Source organism: Alosa sapidissima, chromosome 23 (genome assembly GCF_018492685.1).
Source record: "Alosa sapidissima isolate fAloSap1 chromosome 23, fAloSap1.pri, whole genome shotgun sequence".
In the NCBI taxonomy this organism is placed as follows: domain Eukaryota; kingdom Metazoa; phylum Chordata; class Actinopteri; order Clupeiformes; family Clupeidae; genus Alosa; species Alosa sapidissima.
Genome location: NC_055979.1, coordinates 26,592,302 through 26,613,973, shown reverse-complemented (window position 1 = coordinate 26,613,973; position 21,672 = coordinate 26,592,302). Strand labels below are relative to the sequence as shown.

The 21,672-nt window shown below is 41.9% G+C and overlaps 2 protein-coding genes and 1 long non-coding RNA gene across 9 annotated transcripts; 1 reads left to right on the top strand and 2 right to left on the bottom strand.

Annotated features, from left to right (window-relative positions):
* Nucleotides 1-7: 7 nt before the first annotated feature.
* LOC121698034 lies at nt 8-4,626 on the bottom strand. Its single transcript, XR_006026679.1, has 3 exons — nt 4,542-4,626; nt 3,951-4,079; nt 8-220 (listed from the first exon to the last, which is right to left on the bottom strand). It is a non-coding gene; the product is annotated as an uncharacterized LOC121698034 (long non-coding RNA).
* Nucleotides 4,070-14,752, top strand: cars2 (cysteinyl-tRNA synthetase 2, mitochondrial). Of its 2 annotated transcripts, XM_042079731.1 has the most exons (15): nt 4,070-4,506; nt 4,608-4,658; nt 4,824-4,941; nt 7,404-7,475; nt 8,128-8,233; nt 8,330-8,410; nt 8,858-8,987; nt 9,344-9,477; nt 10,153-10,220; nt 11,989-12,055; nt 12,359-12,497; nt 13,183-13,306; nt 13,688-13,786; nt 13,953-14,171; nt 14,499-14,752. In XM_042079731.1, the coding sequence occupies exons 1-15, from the start codon at nt 4,262-4,264 to the stop codon at nt 14,562-14,564; spliced, it is 1,719 nt and encodes a 572-aa protein (XP_041935665.1). In that variant the 5' UTR covers nt 4,070-4,261; the 3' UTR covers nt 14,565-14,752. The 2 variants fall into 2 exon arrangements, with proteins under 2 accessions (XP_041935665.1, XP_041935666.1); XM_042079732.1 differs by lacking the exon at nt 4,824-4,941 and having other exon boundaries at nt 4,365-4,506.
* An 864-nt stretch (nt 14,753-15,616) lies between these two features.
* Nucleotides 15,617-20,717, bottom strand: si:ch73-130a3.4 (uncharacterized protein LOC664763 homolog). 6 transcript variants are annotated; one of them, XM_042079746.1, is made up of 6 exons: nt 20,455-20,717; nt 17,802-17,994; nt 17,567-17,680; nt 17,111-17,298; nt 16,834-16,952; nt 15,617-16,723 (listed from the first exon to the last, which is right to left on the bottom strand). In XM_042079746.1, exons 1-4 carry the CDS (start codon nt 20,532-20,534, stop codon nt 17,113-17,115), a joined length of 573 nt encoding a protein of 190 aa, XP_041935680.1. In that variant the 5' UTR covers nt 20,535-20,717; the 3' UTR covers nt 15,617-16,723; nt 16,834-16,952; nt 17,111-17,112. The 6 variants fall into 6 exon arrangements, with proteins under 6 accessions (XP_041935680.1, XP_041935677.1, XP_041935678.1 ...); XM_042079743.1 differs by having other exon boundaries at nt 17,085-17,298; nt 17,802-17,998; nt 20,456-20,717; XM_042079744.1 differs by having other exon boundaries at nt 16,834-16,934; nt 17,085-17,298; nt 17,802-17,998; nt 20,456-20,717.
* Between the last annotated feature and the right edge of the window lie 955 nt (nt 20,718-21,672).

Here is a 21,672-nt window from a genome sequence, read left to right as displayed (position 1 = left end):
TGGGACATTTTAAGTGTCAAAAGTGTGCCGTGGCACAAAAAAGCATGAAAAACACTGGCCGATAATGATAATGATGTTGAAAATAACGTGTCACAGAGACAGGATCATTATTTGTCTGAGTTTCCTGTCGGAGTAAATCTGTGGTGCACTGTGCAATGTCCGTCTTGGCCCATTTCTGCGCAGGAGTTTTTTTTTTCAAGTTCAAGCTGGGTTCTGTGAACTGAATTGAATTGATAAATGTTAATTAAAGATGATGAAGTCACCTGTGTCTGTGATAGCTCTAATATCTTTACTGGAGCTGATAAAACCTAATGTAGCCTACAACAAAATTTCAACATGTTTGTCTTAATACATCTATGAAATTTTATCCATATTGAACAAAATGATGAATGGAGAGGGAGCAAGAAGCTGCAACATAATTCCTTCAAATTTGCTTTATTCAATACACAACTTATTTATTAAAGGTGCTCTAAGTGATGTTATGCGGTTTCTAAGCTAAAATATTTTTTGTCACATACAGCAAACATCACCATCCGCTAGCTGCCTGTGCCCCGAATACACTGTAAAAAAAAAAAAAAACATGGTCTCTGTGGACAGCCCAGGCTCCAAAAGCGGCAACAAAAACAACTTGTTCCAGCTTGGGGGGCATTCCAAGTACATTTAGTGACAAACCTAGGTAAGTTAACTTGGTGTCCTCCTACAACAAGAGCCCTATGGCATTGTTTTGTTAGGATAATGAAACCACAGCTCTTCTATTAGGAGGTTTATCCCTTACTATGAGTTAACTTACCCAGGTTTGTCACTAAACCACGTACTTGGAATAGCTTCCTGGACCATAAAAACATAACAAACTGTTCCAGCCAATCACCGACGAGATGTTGCATTTAGAAGAGTTTCAATTGCACAGGAGGGAGGGGGAGGGAGTAGCGAGCTAGCTCTCTGAGGTAGGACCAAGTCACTGTTTGGCAAGTCACAAGTAAGTCCCAAGTCTTAGCAGTCAAGTCCAAATCAAGTCCCAAGTAAATACAGAGAAGGGCAAGTCGAGTCCAAGTCCAAGTCACATCAAAGCCAAGTCGAGTCCAAGTCCAAGTCCCAATCTTTTCAAGTCCTGAACAAGTCATCAGGTACTCTTCATTTAATAATGCCATTATTAGACTATCGATCATAATTTTAGCACTTCCATCTAATCCACAGTATTTTTTTATAAATACATATTAAAATATGTTCAATGTTTCTGTCTTCTGTAATCTTTTACGACATATGCATGCGCATACCCGTGTAATATACACATGTGCATACCTGAGTAATCTGTACAAAACGGATAGCTACATGACACTCAGCACAGCTGCAAATATATATATTGTTTTTCCAAATTGCAGAGCCCACTATAAGGATGAGTAATAATTTGACTGGCATTTCACTGCGCTAGGCCACAGATTTGCCTGCAAACAATTTATTAGGCTGTCTGCCAGTGGCGACTCATAAGGGAAGCCAAGGTCAACACTTTTATATTATTTAAAAGATAATAATGACACAGTAATTTTGTTTTAAAGTATTCATTTCTTAAGAAATACTACACATTTGATGCTGTTTATCTCATTTGTAAATGGGATAAGCCCATTGTGTGCCACTCTCCACACTTTCTCATAATGCATATAGCCTATGGCTAGTCCACAAACTTAAACATTGTTTGTGCCACATGTATAGCACAATATTAACAATGATAAGCATGATATTAAAGTTGGCACAAACAGCTTTCATTCCTTTGGAAAGAGAAGCATGTATGACATGATGCTTGCTTGACATTTTCTGTTTGCAATTAAAAGTGAATTATGAGCCTGGTAGCCAGTAGCCACCAAGCTAGCTAAGTGGAATGCGTTTCAATCGGCATATCATGTGCTTCAAAGTCAAAGTCAAAGTCAGCTTTATTGTCAATTTCTTCACATGTTCCAGACATACAAAGAGATCGAAATTACGTTTCTCACTATCCCACGGTGAAGACAAGACATATTTTACCAATTTAAGTCCACAGACAAACATAACATTCAAGTAAACAAAAAAGTAAGTAAATAAGTAAATAAGAGGGCACATATAATAATGAAAAAATAAGAGCAGCAAAATTTGGTTGAAATTGTGCATAGACAGTCAATAAAATACTAGTGCAAAGTCAGGCCAATAAAAGGCTTGGGTAGTTCTGTGCTTCATGTAAATAAATGATTGAAGACTTTAAGACACCAGTTCCATTACACAAAGGCAAAGACAATTCTTCATATTCTTGTCCACTTTCCAAATCACAGTGAGTGCAGCTAGTATGTCTTAGTGACCTGGATCTTATAGTTTATAACAGTATAGGCTAGTGAGAACCGGGTAAATTCGCAATCTCCTCTAATCTCGTATTTGTTGCCTTCACGATTTCCTTTTATACGTTTCTTATATTTAAAAGAAGATATCGATCATCATCAACAATGACAAGCCAGCTGGAACCTACTCGTTTTCTCTCCCTCTCGTGCGTGCTTAGATGTGTTCTCAATTAAATACAGTAGGCTAGTTCAATTTGGATCTTAATGGAGAGGACTCGTATCATCTATGTAACATGCTGTTGGTGCATTTTGACATTAAACGTTCTCTAACAAGAGTGCAAATCAGTTTGCAGTAAAGCTACTAGTTATTGGCTAAATGTTGGTCCTTCCTCGGTCTCTTGGTGCCCTACACACAGTGCGTAACGCGTGTGGGGGTAGCGGCAGCACTGAACTGTGCTCTGGCCGCTTGTCTCCGCTATTTTTTATTTTTAGTCGTGGAGGGAAAGCGTCTCTGGGGTGACTGGTCCACGATCAGAACATTTAGTTTTTGATTCGAGACATGTCAAGTCATCACAAGTCAAAGAGGCAAAGTCCGAGTCAAGTATCGAGTGAATAGAATTCAAGTCCAAGTCGAGTCCCAAGTCTTGCCGAATTTTATCAAGTCAAGTCTGAAGTCATTAAAATCATGACTTGAGTCTGACTTGAGTCCAAGTCATGTGACTCGAGTCCACATGTCTGGATGTTACCCAACATCACTTAGAGCACCTTTAAAGTTAATGTACAATAATGAAACTTCTTGTATTGGCATTAACTTACATACTGGTGCTGTAGCCTACTATTCGACTTATTCAGGCGGCGGCCATTGTGTAAACCAAAATGAGGCTACAGCAAAGATGGTTGATTACGAAGATACTTCCTGAGAGGCCATTTCCTGTCCCCGGTAATGTATGCAAATAGGGTAGCAGTAGTACACGCCCCGCACAAGGGTGCACTATCCCCCATTTATGCAGTGATCGGGCACCTAATTTCCCAGAATTTGTCAAAGCCTTATTTTTCTGAGCAATGGATGCACATTTCGGACACGGTATCATGATCTCCAAACCCTCCTCCCCATTTCAAGAGAATGTTGTGACAGTATGACCCTCCAGTTGGGAGAAAATCAACATTAATGAAGGTGTACACCAAGTTTGTTTTGTACTCCGGCTTATGTCAGGCGTGGAACCGAGTCTTTCAAACGTCATAAAATTGTAAATGCCGAAAACAAAAATGTCAATAATAAATTTGCAGTGTTGATGTTTCAATCACTGTGATTGAATCTGCAGAAGTTCTACTCAAAAGGTTTTACACAGGTTTGACATTTTTCCTGATTGAATGACACAGTGTACACTGGTGTGGGCTTTGTTTTCTTTCGTTTGGTGGTGTGTAGAGGTACCAGGGTCTGGATTTTCCAGGCTAGTGTAGAGGTGCAATCCTGAACATTTTGCTAAAAAATGTATTCCCATCGATTTGATCAGGCTCGGGAAAAATGCGAACAATGGCAAAAAGCAAACAATGGCAAATGCCTTTTCCCAAACAGTGTTCAGTACATCAATACACCACTGTTAGCATTAAATCAAACACTTTGCAAAGTGTTATCCGTCTTGAACTCACCCAAGGTTACTTGGTTGGAGCATGAGCTCCGTGTTGTCTCGAACGCTGCAATAGTGCGCAGCTTCCGTGTTTTGCGTAGTAGCCTACGGTAGCCTACAACGTCCATACACGACGTCAAACTGCTTCCCACTGTATGCAGGGACGATTCAAATTCAGAGGTGCAAATGGCAAAGTCAAACGTAATTGCTCTCCTGACCATTTATTTTCAGCGTGTTTGATTGCATAGGCTAAATAGATGCGTGAATTGCTAGGATATAGCCTACACAATCTATCGGTGAGGTGACGTAGGTTGTTGTTTTAGTATCAAGAAAATGAGGACAAACGTGACATTTCTGACGTACGTTTGGAAATGCACATCAAAATATGTCACGTTGAATAACAGTCACAGTCGTCACTCGTGCAAAACCATAGTTAGACCACACTGTGTTAGTACTAGTCGGTCTAGTGAGAAAAAATGGTTGAAGCCATCGGGATCTGATACAGGAATAAAGGTATACAACAGCCTAACCAAACAGAAAGAGCCACTTATATTGGCTGATGAGGGGATCGCCAAATGGTATGTATGTAGCTTAATGTGTAAGAAAATCTGACCCCATTAAGTTTTCGATTGACGTGTTGCTGTTCCTGCATTTATCATGTACATGTTGTACTTTAAAGGTACTCCTGTGGACCTACTGTGTACGACCATGCGCATCTTGGACATGCGTGGTAATGATTCGCCCTTTGCACTATACCAAAACAAAACACTCTGATAATGTTCACAAGTGCTGGTGTTTTTCATTACGTACCCTAATCATGTGTGGGAAACTGTTGTTGACTATAGTTAAACATTATAACCTGTCTGAATCTATTTATGACTGTCTTTCTTCATAGCTCCTATGTTAGATTTGACATTCTGCAAAGGATTCTGTCAAAAGTTTTTGGAATAAATGTTATCCACGTCATGGTCATCACTGATATTGATGATAAAATCATAAGGAGAAGTGCAGAGGTAAGCTACTAAGAAGTCTGTTGGGCAAGTTAATTGTTTAATAGACGCTGAGCTGAACTTTAACCTACCTAAAAGAGCACTCCGTTCGAACTGCCCAAGCTCATTTCCAGCTATATTCATGGCACAGCAAATGACCTGACTGAAGTATGGATACAGGAGATGCAACAATCAGCCATAACATTATGATCCCCTGATAATGTCTTGTAGTTCCCCCTTTTGCTGCTAAAACATCCCCCACCTTTGGAGGTCTGGTATGGACTCTTAGACCTCAAGTCCTGTAAGTTGTGATGGGCCCTCCATGTATCAGACTTCCCACACAGCTCGCTTGGATTGAGATGTGGGGAGTTTGGACTGAAATCATGCAAGGCCACTGTCTCGGTTTATTACAATACAGTAATTCTCAAGCATCAGCCTCTGTGTGCACTGCAGTTTCCCTTTTTCACCTGCCCACTGGAGCTGTCTTTGGATTCCACCAGGCAAAACACTTTTGTATGCAGACTTGAATATAAGGAGCAGACACAACTCTTGCACTAACATCCACATGATGTAAAAGAAAATGTGATTCATCAGACCAGGCCTGATGTTCTGATGTTCACACGCCAATTGCAGCAGGTGCTTTTCAGGGTGCACAGAGATCAGTATGGGTCAGTTAGACCCTTGTGAAAGTCTCTCACATCCTAACACTACCCATTTGCCATGCCTCCAACACATCACTTCGAGGACAAACAGTTGATTTGCTGCCTAGTATATTCCACCCACAGGTATATTCCATCCCCGCTCGTCACCAGCTCCCTCTCAGCAGCCGCCCTCAGGCTGCACTTTCCGCGGCGTGTCACCGCGGCACTCCTCCTCTCCTGGCGGGGCCCTAGGTGGCCTTTCCAACCGTCGACACTGTACCAAGCACCGGGGTTCGAGGGGGGTCAGATGAAGCTGCACCAACGCCACTCCGCTCCGTCGATTCACAGACCAGGACAGACAGGCACCGACTCCGCAGCAACCGGACCGCACTGAGCTCTCCCGCTGCAGCTACCGTCTTCGGCGTCCCTCCTCGTGTTGCCTCCTCGCAGAGCCGACCTGCTCTGCTCCCGGCCCGTTCCACTCCCTCACGGCCTAAGCGAAGGCACGAGATGGCCATGTTATCGAACTCCACACAACAAACTCTTTTTTTTTTTTTTTTTTTTTTGAAGGCGCCGGCCAACTAGAACGGGCACCCACACAGCACGGTGCCTCTCACACGCACCCAAAAGTTTTAAAGTTCAGAGGGCCATTCCGTCGAAGTTGCCCCACCGTTGTGAGTTCGCTGCCCCCAGTGCCTCTGCCAACCGTCCGTGGTCCAGGAACCTCTTCCTCGCCGCTCTCCCTCGGCTCTGCTCACGCGTCGCGGCCACCGCCAGCTCCAGCCTCGAACTGCCCGGTGCGGAGTCACTGCCCAGGCCAGCGTCGTCTTCTCCGCGAACGCTTCTTCAGGCCCCTCTTCCGGCAAGATCTCCTCCCATGGCAGCAGGCAGGTCCAGACGACAGCACCTCTCCTCCGTCGGCAGTAGCGATAGAAGGCCTCAAGCTTTTTAGCAGCCCTTACAAGGGCTCTCCCCAGATCCTCTTGCGTGGGCCTCCACCCAGTGGTGAGGTCTCCCGCTCCCAGCTTCTCTCACTGAGCGGAGGCCATGTTCGAAAGTCACTTCTGCAGTCTTCTTCTACAGTCCATTCTAATCCATTTGGCTACATTTTATTAACCTGACTCTCGCCAGATGAATTTTGTTCCGCCTAGCTCCACTCACATCCATCTGGGATTGGTTCCGTTGAGAGTGATTTCGGCACCAGATTGTATGGTAGAGCCAATCAGGACGCAGGGCGGGAGTTTCATAGATGTGACGTAGCGTAGAAGCGACTGTGAGATTGTTCTCAGCGTCACGGGTTGGCTTCGATGTGAGTGGTTGAAGTAGCACGTCAATAGATGACGGACAAGTAGCTTATCCAATCATATGCAAGGATTTTTTGATAAGGCCCAGCCTTCTGAAGCACCACTCCAATGGATCGATCCCAGATGGATGAGTGGAGCTAGGCGGAACGAAATTCATCTGGTGAGAGTCAGGTTAACATGTTATGTCAGATTCAACAAATTGCTTGTCATGGTTCTCTAGCTGTCTGTTCTGATTGGGCGCTGAAAAACAAAACTCTGACCTTGCTTTTAAAACAGGAAACACAGCTTGATTGGGCTGATCCATACACTACTAAAAGGGTTCAACACAGCAGGATGTGTATTTAAACAGAGGATGTGTGTTTAAACTGAGGATGTGTATTTAAACAGGCAGTGTGGTTAAACTGAGGCTAGGTGTGTTTAAACTGAGGATGTGCGTTTACACTGAGGATGTGCGTTTAAACTGAGGCTAGATGTGTTTAAACTGAGGATGTGCGTTTAAACCGAGGCAGTGTGTTTAAACTGAGGCTGTGTTGATTTACAGGAGAACATCTCTCCCACCGTGCTTGCCAGAATGTATGAGGAGGACTTCAAACAGGACATGTTATCCATGAAGGTAAATACCTTAGTAGGCACCTAGTTTGCAAATACTCCATAATAAGGACAAGTTTGTATGGCATTGGGTTTAATGTGTTCCTATGCATGAAGAAATTCTAAACTGAACATAACTGATCATGTTTTCCCGGTGTCTGTCACCTGTTACTAGTCGTAGGACTTTCCCCTCAAATACAGCAGATTGTTTAGATTTAGAAGGTAATAGATTGCTAAAGCACCAAAATCAGGTTAAAGGTAGACTATGCAAGATTTTCACCTTAATATAACCTTTATGAAGCCAATTTGATGGGTAAACAAACTTGTAATAGGGGAATCGTTCACCTAGCATAGCCTTCAGCATAGCCGTAGCAAGAGAGAACCAGCCATGCAACTTCAAGAATAGTCGACCCAAAGACATCTCGCGAGAATCGTGAAACATTACCTTGTCAGTAGTTATAGCTCTTTGGCTGTTGTTAATCCTTCGCCTCCACAACAAAAGCATTTTCATTGTGTGTAGGGGGAACAAGTCGCGAGAAGTAGGCTATTTACAACGGCAGAGTAAAATATAAATATATTGCGACTCTAGGGGGAGCTCTACAGTCTCTAATACTTTAGAACATTACTTATTTAATCTAATATTATTAGATAATACTTTTGAAATGTTGTGCTCCTAGGTTATTCCTCCTGTTGTTTATATGCGTGTGACTGAGAACATTGCCCATATTGTGGCATTCATCGAACGCATCATACAAAATGGACATGCCTACGCAACAGCGAGTGGTGAGTCCTGTCAGACCAAATTGATCACACTGTGGTTGAAAGAATCCCAAAATGTTGCATTAGCCCAACATTTCATTTTTGTTGTTGTTTGTACAGGAGATGTTTACTTCGATGTGGGTTCTATAGGTCACCGCTATGGCAAACTTATGAACCTAGGAGACACAGTTGGAGAATCAGGTATTTCTTTGATTTTCTTTCAGTGTTTTGGCTGAAACTGGATTTGATACTGTGGAAGTTCACCTTGGCAGTGCCATCTATCTGTATGTACAGTATGTCTATATCTCTGTCCATTCTTTGCATATCTCTCAAATGGGTGTCAGACCAACTTCAGAATTGGCAGGCATCTTCCCAAGGGCTCAATTGAGAGCAGTGTTGAGTGTAGCTTGACATTGTTTGGATTAGAAATGTGAAATATGTTGCTAAAAAAATAATTTATCGGCTCTGAAGTGTTCAGGAGATCTGGGGTGTAGGCTAGGCTTTCCAGGGGCCTCTCACAGTCTTAGACCAATGGCCGCGGGCCGTGTCAGCTTGGCTAGTTTATAGTATTTGAAGTGAGAGTTTGAGGTTAACATAGAATGTCTTTAACTAGAGGAAATGTTATATATGATTCTCATGTGTTTACAGAGGGGACAAATAAACGGGATATCAGGGACTTCGCACTATGGAAGGCATCTAAACCGCAAGAGCCTTTCTGGGAGTCACCATGGGGACCTGGAAGGCCCGGGTGGCACATTGAATGTTCCACTGTTGCTAGGTAGGTTATCGATATCAAACATCACATCTTTTAAACTCTAAAGTACTGTATGTAGGGCTACAAATTTAAGTGCAATTATGGCCGAACAGATTAATGAGATGATTTTAAGAAGTCATCTTGTTTTACTCTTGGGGTTCTAACTACAGCTGTGATAAATATATCTGTTTGAATAAGTATATAAAAGTTTGCACAATCGAGCTCCATTTCAATGACGTTTCAAGCTTTATGCTCTTCTTCAGACTGTATTGTCTTCTACAGTAAACAATAGAAAGTTGGCATAAATAGTTTGCATAGCTCACAGTAGCTTTATATGTACACACGGTTGCTATATTTTTATATTTATTTTATTTTTTCAGCTCTGTATTTGGGAGTCAGCTGGACATCCATTCGGGAGGAATCGATCTCGCCTTCCCTCACCATGAGAATGAGATTGCCCAGTGTGAGGCTCATCACCTGTGCCAACAGTGGGGCGACTACTTTCTGCACTCCGGTACTTGCACCAGCCTTTACATTTAAGAGGGATAGTGCACGCTGAATTTGATAAGTTAGCTTTGAGCCACAGTATGCTACTTCAGATGTAGACGAGTATTACTTATCAATCATACAAAACAAATGCGGAGATGATAATGGTTATATGAAAGTTTGCATGTGCACATTTGCCCTTGTCTTACCGTGAATATTAAAGGAGTCATGTCGTAGGAAGCCATTTTTTCTTGTTGGCTGTGATATAAGATAGGTTAATGTGATTATATAAGTAAGTATAAGTATAAGTATAAGCATATATACTCTTTTGATCCCGTGAGGGAAATTTGGTCTGTGCATTTATCCCAATCCGTGAATTAGTGAAACACACTCAGCACACAATGAGGTGAAGCACACACTAATCCCGACGCAACAGCGCAATCAGAGTGATCCCAATCATGTCTGTACATTTCAAAATATTGAAATGAAAACCCAGCTGCAATATCAGCTTATTTTGTCCTACAGTATAAGTATTTCAGAGCATGCAAGAAAATCATAACACAATCATGAAATCATGAGATATTTTTTTCAATAAGTATCTAGGGAATGTTATGACATAATTAAAATGCATGGTATGACTTTAAATACTGTTAATTATGGTAATAAACAAACTAACTAAAGCAACCATTTTTGTGCCTTCCAGGTCATCTTCATTTAAAAGGAGGTGTAGAGAAGATGTCAAAGTCTTTGAAGAATTATATAACTATTAAGGTAAGGCATTTAGCACTTGCATAAAACAGAGCAGCTGTGCTCTTCTCATTAAATATTTTTTTTTTTTTTGTCTTTTTGTGAGATTTCTAAAGTGGGAAATAATTCATCAAGCAAAAAATAAGAAGTTGAGACAATGTAAAAGTGGTTAGTTAAAGGAGAATTCCGGTGTGATATTGACCTAAAGTGTGTTGAAACATGATACCGAGTGTGAACGTATGTCATAGCCCATCTCGGCTTGTCCCCTGCACTCCAAAATCTGGCGCTAGTTAGCCGATGCTACCAACAGCTTTTTCAATGGTGGTGCTTCGGCATCGGGCTAGCCATGCAAATAAATCACTGTTTTACACCATTTACGAGGCTCAATGTATCTCCTCACTTCATTGGTAGACTTCCGAGGGCCCTGACATTTAAAACGAGACATTGAGAACTTTGAAAAAGCACTGGTAGTTTACTTACAAGACGATTTATACAGACAGTATCTTCATGAAGTTTAGCGTTTGCAGCCATCTTGAATGGGATCAGATTCCAAAAATAATTCAGAAATGCATGGATTCCAGTTTCTTCCAGTAGCAGCAACTGGAATCCATGCATTTCCACAGAATTATTTTTGGAATCTGATCCTTTATCATACCTGTTCATTCTTACTCGTCGCTCGACTTAACGTGACTAAATTCAAGATGGCTGCAAATGCTAAACTTCGTGAAGATACTGTCGGCAAAAATAGTCTTGTAAGTAAACTACCAGTGCTTTTTCAAAGTTCTCAATGTCTCGTTTTAAATGTCAGGGCCCTCGGAAGTCTACCAATGAAGTGTGGAGATACATTGAGCCTCGTAAATGGTGTAAAACAGTGATTTATTTGCATGGCTAGCCCGACGTTCACACTCGGTATCATTGTTTCAACACACTTTAGGTCAATATCACACCGGAATTCTCCTTTAAAGGTTTTTCACATACTGTAGATCTCCGTTTCTCAAAGTCACCGAGTACTGTCTATACGGAAAAAAACCCGAAAAACAATCTACCTAGCTCAAGTTGCAGCTGCCAGGTAGAGAAGCCAGGCAGCTACAGTGCTACACTCTGAGTGCTACACTCTGGGGGCATGAACATGGGGCAGCTACAGTGCTACACTCTGGGGGCATGAACATGGGGCAGCTACAGTGCTACACTCTGGGGGCATGAACAGGGGGCAGCTACAGTGCTACACTCTGGGGGCACGATTTTAAAGATGCCCTTAGAGTGTAGCACTGTAGCTGCTTTTTCTTGTACCGGCAGGACTCATGACCTCGAGAAACGGAGATATATGTGAAAAATGGCCAGAGTTCTCCTTTAAGGACTGCAAAACATTAATAAACATGGCAGCATGCTTCCAACTGCACCAAAGCACACAGTCATATGCAAGAGTGGTTTATAACATTATAACATGTTGTAGATAGGAGGGATGTCTTGAAGGACAGAAAACTGGAGCCTATACTGATATGGCCAAGAGCACGAGACGCCTTGACTCACACATGATTGCATTAGGAGATGGAGAGGCACCTCTTGGTGTGGCTGTGACGCCTTGACGCATAAACTAGTACATCTGTATCTTACTGTTTGATTTTGCACATGTAATGTGCACAATATATTTAGTGTCTGGCTTTAGCTGAATACATGGCCTGAATTAGTGAGACTAACCCCCGTGCTCACATTTTTAGGTGCATGTGAGATACATTTGAATTCTACAAGATCAAAACACATTAATACACATGTCTTATCTGTCTACATACAGGATTTTCTACAGTCCTATACAGCAAATGAATTTCGTGTGTTCTGTCTCTTAACAAAATACAGATCAGGTAAGTTAAATTACACATAAGCTAACACAAACTTGAGTTCAAAATCCAGGTCTTTCCAGATATAGTCCATGTAAATTCAGTCTGTCCAACCTGAGTGAGTGTAGGCAGCCATTTTATCTCAATAATCCCACTGGCAACCTGACTCTGTAAGAATATCATCCATTCACTATCTGTCTCAGCCATAGCCACATACTCTGCTTATGAATCAATTATGAGACAATAAAAGCTTACCTCTGTGATGGCACCTCATAGGATGAGAATGTGAATAAAAGGTTTGTATGTTTGTTTGTGTATTTTCTACAGGAATAGAGTACAGTGATGAAAGCATGAATGAAGCACGCAGTTCAATGGCCACAATCTCTTCTTTTACCCATAATGCTCAGGCTTACATTCTGGGCCATTTGTTGTGCCAACCTATAGAGGAGACAGTGCTTTGGGAGAGGTACACTTTCCAATACCTATTTCCTGATATTTCTTGTTTTCCCAAACAACTTTGTGCACAGTCTAATCAGTAATTACATAACGGATAATGGACAACACGACGTTCGGGTATCAGAGATATAATGCACTCCGAAGTGTAACGGCTGCGCGTCGTGGCCACACCTCGAATGTGCATTATTTTTCTGATACCCTAACGCTGTGTTGTCCATTTGATTCCCTTGCATCATAGTCTGTCTGTTCTCTCTTGAAATGCTACCATGCTCAGAAACTTTCTAATGAGGAGACACAGCACTCCAAAAATCCTCCATAGAAATGCATAGGGCTAGTTTGTAATGCCAATATGGCAGTTGTCTACACATATCCCGCCCCTTCCGCAGCAAAAAAATCGACATTTGAATACATTGTGCCAATCATGTGGTGTGTTGTGAATACATTGTGTCAATCATGTGTTGTGATCTTGCCGCTGGAGCAAGGTTGGTGTAGTGTAGCCTTGCACACGCGCATTTCGGCCGAAATAGATGCCCGATAAGTGCCCAAAAAGCATTACAATCCATCCATACACAAAACAAAATACCAGTCCTGTAGGTTTAAGTAAACACATTTCCTCATTGAATGCAGTATGATTGCTAATCTTACGGTACAAGAAGACACTTTCCATAATTCTATATTCCCTCCCTATTTTTAAGGCTAGCTTCTACGCAAACCATTGTGCGGGCTGCTTTGGCTGATGATTTTGACACACCAAGAGCAGTGGATGCCATCATGAACCTTATTCACCAATGCAACTCCCAGCTTCAGACTGTCTCTAAGGTAACCTCCTGACCAACACTTCATGCATGTCTCACTGTGAATAGCAGTTTATTTTCCGAGTGACATGACCTGTCTGATGAACATTCTACACAGGCTACAGACTAAGGGCCATGTGCAAGTGGGAGAATATGGTGAATATATATAAGTGAATAGTCATTTTTATCCTCACTGGCTGAACTTGTAATTGTTTAAATATGACCAAATTCAGATTTAATGTGCTTCAGGATTGATGCAGGTTTTATAAATGTGTCATGTACCCATCCTTCCAATAAAATCTTCTTACTTAAGAGCAGGATACGGGACTGCAATCTGGTGGATTTAAAAATTGTTAAAATATTATATCATATATTGAAATGGTATGGATTTTTTTTCTATGGTAAGACTGCAGGACTGTCAAGGAGTCCAGCTGTGTTTGGGGCCGTACTCTCCTACATTAGGGAAACAATGGAGGTATTTGGAGTTGACCTGCTGGACAGAAAGGTATGAGCTTTGCTTGCACAATGTCTTCCCTAAAGCGTGATGATCAGGGTTGTTATGTACAGCCATGCAGTGATATGATAATAGATATTACAAAATTTCACAGAGAGGTTGTCATTAGCAAAAAAGCATCATCATCATCAGGTGTATTCTTTCCCCTGTTCCATAGGTCTCTAGCAGTGAAGATAGCTCCAGAGTCCTTGAGAATGTGGTGGAACAGTTGGTGCATTTCCGCAGAGAAATACGCAACTTTGCTCTCGAGCCTGTTGCTGGTGGCTCGTCTGGTACGCCGAACAAGAAGATGCGATTACATCCAGATCGGTTACCTCTGCTGACAGCATGCGATGCCTTACGGAACGACCTGACTCCATTAGGGGTTCATATCAAAGTAAGCGTCTGTACCTTCAATTCACTGACAGACATTATTGCCTCTAATAATTGCCCTGATATTCAGAAAGACTTTGAAATCGATAACATATACGGAGAGTTTTGAGGGAGTTTGATGTAACAAGTACCAGTAGGCTGAGTTTCATACTTTTAAGAAACCAGGGTTTGGTTAATGTTGGTGCACACAATTAGCTTGTGACCAAGAAATAGATTTGCTTTACTATCTGATTGATGTTTATTCTTTCTTTCCAAATGTGTCTAAAATCGGTGGAGGCACCCCTCCATCCTTCCAACATTAATAACTTGGGGTGTTTTGCTCTCATTATAGGACAGAGGCACCACCTCCACTTGGGAGATCACACAGTTAAGAAGAGGCAAGGAAGAGAAAAAATAGCTGTCTATTGCTTGTGAACGCGTTTTAACAAATCTTGTGTTATGTTGGGGTGATGTACATAACAGCAACAGATGACTGTAGTAGTTGTCTTTTTCCTGTGTCTATGATGTTGTTGGGACAGCCGTTTAGTGAAAGTGTTTTTCCAGTCCAATAAACTATTTGTGTCATTAAACTATAAGTATATATACTCTTTTGATCCCGTGAGGGAAATTTGGTCTCTGCATCTCTGCATTTATCCCAATTCGTGAATTAGTGAAACACACTCAGCACACAGTGAACACACAGTAAGGGTGAAGCACACACTAATCCCGGCGCAGTCAGCTGCCTGCAACAACAGCGGCGCTCAGGGAGCAGTGAGGGGTTAGGTGCCTTGCTCAAGGGCACTTCAGCCATGCCTACTGGTCGGGGTTCGAACCGGCAACCCTCCAGTTACAAGTCCGAAGCGCTAACCAGTAGGCCATGGCTGCTTCACCAAACTGTCAGGTTATGGATTCCTAGTACCTTTCTCTCTCACACAGTCCCAACCATAGACATAATGGAGAGTAGACGCCGCATCGACCGCTACTGCCTACTGGCGCTGAAGAGCCATGGGGGCCGCCGTCTTGGATCGGTCAGCGCATTTAATTAATCATACCTCACTGAATACCGAACTTATTTTCAGTTTGTTTTGCTGCAAAGGTCATACATGTAGCTGATACAGGACACATAGTTCGGCGTATTTTAATATTCATAGTGGGCTTTCACAGTAATAGAATATTCTGATATATGATGATAAAGTGACCAGACGTCCGAGATCAAAACTGGGAACATAATCCCCGAAAAAAGGGGGGAAAAAAGGGGACATTTCTAGTGTGACCATAAATCTGATGGAAAAAACCTAATGCTGTGTCTTCAAAAACAAAACAGGGACAGAGGTATTTTTTTCCTGTATTTAGCCAGGGACAGGCAATCAGATATGGGGACTGTCCCCTGAAACCAGGGACGTCTGTTGATTGTGATGATTGTGATGTAGGCTACGATAGGTATTTTGCAAATCACACACTATAATAGAACAGAATAGAATTCTTTAATTTTATTGCACAGAATACAACGAAACTGGATGGCAGTCCCCTTGGTGCTGATAAAAAAATAGAGTTCTAAAATATATTTCTAAAATAATATAAGACAATACAAAACATACATGTCCAGCTGTTGACAGACAGCCCCCCTCTCTAGCCTCCCGTTATCCCCACATACATTCATATAAATATGATAGAGAAGCAGAAACAGATAGTGGCAGTAAATTCAGATATTTTAATAAGTTGAAGAAACAATATATGATTATATTAGAGTCTACTTGAAGCTTTTTATATTTGCCTCTCTCAGTCACACACACACACACACACACTGTACTACCACATTCTTCTGCAACCATCTCCTCCCAGCCCTTGACATTTAGCAGCCCCCCTCCCAACACACACACACACACACACACACACACGAAAGCTTTGAATGAGGACCGTTTTGTAGAGCTTTTCTCGTGCTCCCTTTCTGCAGTTCAAGAGAGGGGAGTTTGGCAATGTGGTGCAGCCTTATCTTGAGAAACACAGACACAACCAATGACAAGAAGTCAGAATGACAAGCCAAACTGTCTCCTCAATGTGTTCCCCAAGCAGAAAAACATCCTCCGTTCCAACCTTCCCATACGATGTGTGTGACTGTCAACACTTTGAGAGATTAAAAAAGCAAGATAATAAAATCAAACCTTCACTGTGCCTTGTGTTGGAATCACTAGGCCGCCGTTGTTTTTCAGGGCTAGAAGGTGGTAGCTCTTGTCAAATGAAGATGGTTCAGCATCTCTGACTAAGCTCGCACGGCACATATCACAGGACAGCTTTCGTAGAATCTGCCGGACTACAAACCCTGCTATGTAGACCAAAACATTTTCCACCAGACCATTAAACCGAGTGGGGAGATAACTGGTCACACACAAAGGGCCGAAATGTTGGCCGATGGAGATAGGTGCTCTTCAGCAGAGGACATCTCCACAGCAGACAGGGACACAGTGCTGTCTTGGGCTGCCACATTGCTTGCCTCACCAGGCGAGACACCACACCGAACCTTCAGACGGCGGAAGATGGTCTGGAACTGGCGTGCCGATGGAGTGTTATTCCAGCCGCCTTGTATGGAAAACATGCACACAATACATACATTACTCACAAGACATAACAAAGATATTCATTAGGTATATTTTCAGAATTTATTGTAATTAAAAGCACACCAACCCTACCTGACGCTCTGATTGAATTAAATAGGAGCTCCAAGTGACCCTGGTGGAACCTGTAGGTGAGCATACCACTGAACTTGGAGCAGTTCAGGAATCCGACAAATCTGATGACCGACAAGTACCTGCAAAAGAAAAAAGTTTTATTACTCTGATCATGGCGAAACAAGACACCCCAAGAAAGCACCATGTCATTTTGTTCAATTCAAAGCAGTAAAGTGAATTTTTCATCACATCCATCGGCAATGTGTAATCACCCATTCTTGAGTGCCTTCTTTGGTACCTTCATTGACAACCTTCGGTAATGATGTTCTTTAAATCCCCCAAAAGACTCTTCACTGCCGTCTTTGCCCTCTTTTCTCTGGCCACAGCATTCTTTTTCTCTCGCTCCAGACTTTCCACTCTTGCCAAGGCTTCATTGAGTCTGCTCTTAAGAGCGCTAGGAGAAGCAGGCAAGGCATAGCCATGATCCTAGTAGAAAGAGAGATGAACATGAGTAATGTTTCACTTTGACACCACTAGTTTATGGCCCACATTTTATAGTTATCACCTATCAAAGCCACTGCCAGCACTGTGTGTTTGTGTGTGTGTGTGTGTGTGTCAGGAATGCATGTTCAACGTGTCTTTAATTGTGTGTATAGGTTTATTTGTGAGTGTTTAATATGAGTGGCAGGAAATAAGTGAGATTTTAATATGTCCAGGAACGTTATGACATGATGTTTAAAGTAGAAATATTCACATCGTTAGGCTGAGGTTGTGGGTGTGAGGTTGCCATTTCTTGGGAATCCTGAGAGGCAACGGGCAGCCTTTCTTTAGCTCTTCTGTAGGTAGATGTAGCCCTGCCCTTTTCCAACAAAAATGAAGAAGCATAATGCATAATACAATATATATAAAGGGATAAGTATTTCACCCTGCCCTGTGATTGATAATATTTACATTTATGAATGCTAATAGCCGTATGATGATACACCTACTCTTTTGAGGCGAACCGGGAAGCTGAAGACGGATGGAATAACACCATCTCGAAGTCGGACAGTCTGACCCGTCCTATCAAAATCGCCCTGCTTAAAATGCTTAGAGCAAAGCACTGATGAAGCACTTGCAGTGAATCCTTCTCTCCTCAAAGCCACTTCCCACTTTTTCCTCACATCTTTGTCCTTGGGAAACCTTCAAAAATTAAAACAGACGATTTGAGAGTCTACACAAAAACATTTCACAAAGGAGGTCAAGCTTCCCTTACAAAAATGAAGTGTTTGTCGCAGATTTGCAGCAAACTTGTGGGTGATATGTGGGGGAAAAAATTAGTTCACTACAATATATTGCCAGACGTTTGCCAATGTTGTCCAGCAATAATGGCAAACTTCAAGTAAACTTCTGGTTACAAACCTAATTTGTATATTACATTGCTGCAAATTTGCTACAACATTGCCAAAAGTTAATCACAACTGTTTGCCAGAAACTTAATTTGCATGTGAAAATATGACCTTGCGGCAACTGTTCGCCAGAAACCTGAAATGTCTGTAAGGGTTATTTTCTTCCGTCACACATTTCTTAGAACCTTTCCTCAACAAAACTCTAAAAATATTTTGATGCATATCTGTTGATAATGAACCAAAGTTGCTGAAATTGTGAATAAGCTTGTTTGCAAACCATTCTACAGTCAGCTGTTCTGTTGCCTTTAAGTAAGTGGGTGGGTATGAGACATGATAGGGTGAATTACATGTTAACTAGATGTACCGCCGAGCGGTACAAAATATGAGCGCCGCCCAGTCCAGCACATTTTTTCCACAAAAATAAATCACGCTGAAAGGCCTATATGATTCTAACTGTCTCACTAAATTGCATTATCCACACTCAATTCTCACTGGTATCTGCTAGACAACAAGTACCAAAACATGATTAGTTCATAGATTTCACATGTAAAATTCATTTTATACAACCCCACCCCCATCTTGCCTGTTCATAATTCTGAGAAATTCTTGAATTGTGTGCATGTACATGTTTATGTTTATGTGTGTGTGTGTGTGTGTGTGTGTGTGTGTGTGCGTGCTTGTGTGTTTGCCTGCGTATGTGTGTTTGTGCATGTGCATGCATGCGTACATATGTCTACTGTGTGAGTATGTGTCATACGTATGATTACTGTGAATGTATGTGTGTGCGTGTGTATCTGTTTATGCACATGTGTGCACATGGAATGGGTTAACATGACCCCTGGAGGCAAACATACGGAAAAAATTGGTCATCCTAGGCCCTACGGTTCTCAAGATATTCACAGAAAACTGTGTCTGCCCTACCCTCCTTTCGGGGGGTCCAGTACAGCAGGGGGGCTACACAGATCAAAACAAAAAACGATGGTTCCATGCTATCCATGTGGGGTTACATGCCCACCAAGTTTCGTGTACCCCGGTCTTTCAGTGTCCCGGGAATCCTTGTTGGTGTACGGTCACTAAATGTACACATAAATTATTTTATTGTAAGGCCCCCCATGAACGAAAGTTCACAAAACTTGGCATGCATTCGGAGGGTGTCATAATGATCCTACACTTTCAATTTCGTGCAGTTTTGACCATGTCAGCCAGAGATATTGTGATGAAAACACCTAATTTTTTGCTTTTTAATTTTTAACTAGGTGGCGCTATACATGAAATAAGTGGTAATGGGATGGGTTGACATGCCCCCTTAAGACCAACATACAAAAAAAAGGTGGACCTCCTAGGCCCTACGGTTCTCGAGATATTCACAGAAAACGGTCTCCGGCCACCTTCAGGCCAGTTGGTGTATAGTAACATAAATTAATTTATTGTGTGGCCCCCCATGAACGGAATTCCACGAAACTTGGCGTGCATTCAAAGGGTGTCATAATGATCCTACACTTCCAATTTCGTGCAGTTTTGACTATGTTAGGTCACAGATACCTGCGATTACAACACCTCATTTTTACTTTTTTGTATTTAACTAGGTGGCGCTATACATGAAATGAGTGGTTATGGAATGGGTTGACATGGCCCCTTGAGATCAACATACAAAAAAAATGGTCCTCGAGATATTCACAGAAAACTGTGTCTGCCCTACCCTCCTTTCGGGGGGTGCAGTCCAGCGGGGGGGCTACAGATTAAAACGAAAAACGATGGTTCCATGCTATCCATGTGGGGTTACATGCCCACCAAGTTTCGTCTACCCCGGTCTTTCAGTGTCTCGGGAATCCTTGACGGAAATTTGGACATGCGAAAAATAATCTGACTAAACCGCTTCGCTGCGCGGCGATCATAATAATACCAGATAATGTCTAATAAACGGGCTCTGATAATACACAGTGCAGGGCAAGCTGTGCCACTTAAATTCGCTGGCCAATGTTATAGGCCTACCGGTAATAGTTGTTTTATTTCTACAATAACATTGTGTCAGTTGTAATTTAAGTCAGTGTTACTGTTATGGAATATGACTTGATCAAGTGTCTGAGTTCATAGACGTCTGGGTGAACACCGGCCAGTTCAGTAAACATAGTCTAACTGGCTACGATTTCAGTTCAGAAGTCTAGAACTAATATAAGAGATCTTTGCTAGTTCTCAACTCTCTGGTAATATTCTATTCACAAAATACAACGAATACGGTAATGTTAAATCTTACTTGTGAAAAGTAATCCCCCGAGCCCTGTTCGCGATGGTACGCCGATTTGAGCAGGAATGTGCTGCACAGTGTTCTGGCATCTTGCTTTTTCTTCTGCTGCTACGCAACTAGGACGAGAAAATAATCTAATCTAGTCTAATAGGAAACGGACTCTGCTCATAGACAGTAAAAGCAGAAAATGTCTAATAAAATCCGTAGACGGGATCTGGTAAAAGAAAGACTCTGCTGGGACTATGACCGGTCAAAGATGGCGACCACATGTAGCACATAGCAGCCAGGAAGTGACGTCAATTCCGGAAATAAGTACATCATTTACTTTACTCTTTATGTAAAATACAGCGGGAGAAAACGTGTTTTCTTTTACAGTTCATGGAAAAAATAGTTACATTAGGTAGAAGCTTTTTATTATTATTCGTAATTCACATTTATTTATTAAATAATCGATCGCGACTGACTGTCCACGTGATCTGCCAGAGTCAGCTGGGGGGAGCTCGTGACTATGGTGCTTTCTATTTGTCTTGTAAATCATTGTACACCCACTCGTACAACATGTACGAACGAGTGGCTATAGGGAGGGAAAGTAATCTCATCGCCATCTAGTGGTTGCGTTCCTAGAGTTTAGCGGAGTGGATGGGATTTTTTTTTTTTTAGAAAAAATATATCTCGGTGCACATTGGGATCTTAATTTAATGCCTTCCATATGTTAGGCACTGGGGTGACCTCTATTGCTTCAAGTGGTCATACCTTATTTTTAGGATCAGTTGAATTGTTTTGAGTTTTTGTAGTAACATAGTAGGAACTACAGCTGCATGTGACGTCACATGTTTGGGCGCTTAATCTCTAACTGATCAATATGCAATTTGCTTAACTGGCTTAACATATTTTTGTAATAACGGAACGTGATGTAAACCGTGTGGTGATAACCTTTATGTCAGGATAACGGGTGTTGTGCTTCTACTCACATGAAGAGCTAGCTGTAAGTGTTAAGTGTCAATGCTAACCAGGCTAATAAACAAACCATGCTACCAGAGAGACGGTTGATAAAAATGTATATTAAGGATCTTTGATTATTAAGGATCTTTGATGCTACCGTGAGTAACGTTGAAGGGTAAAGTCACGTGACTTCTTTTGTAGTTCATTTATGAAACAAAAGGAGCAATTTCGATTTTCTTAAATAAGGCAAAATAGGGTCTGACATTTTCACAGTTAGAATATTAT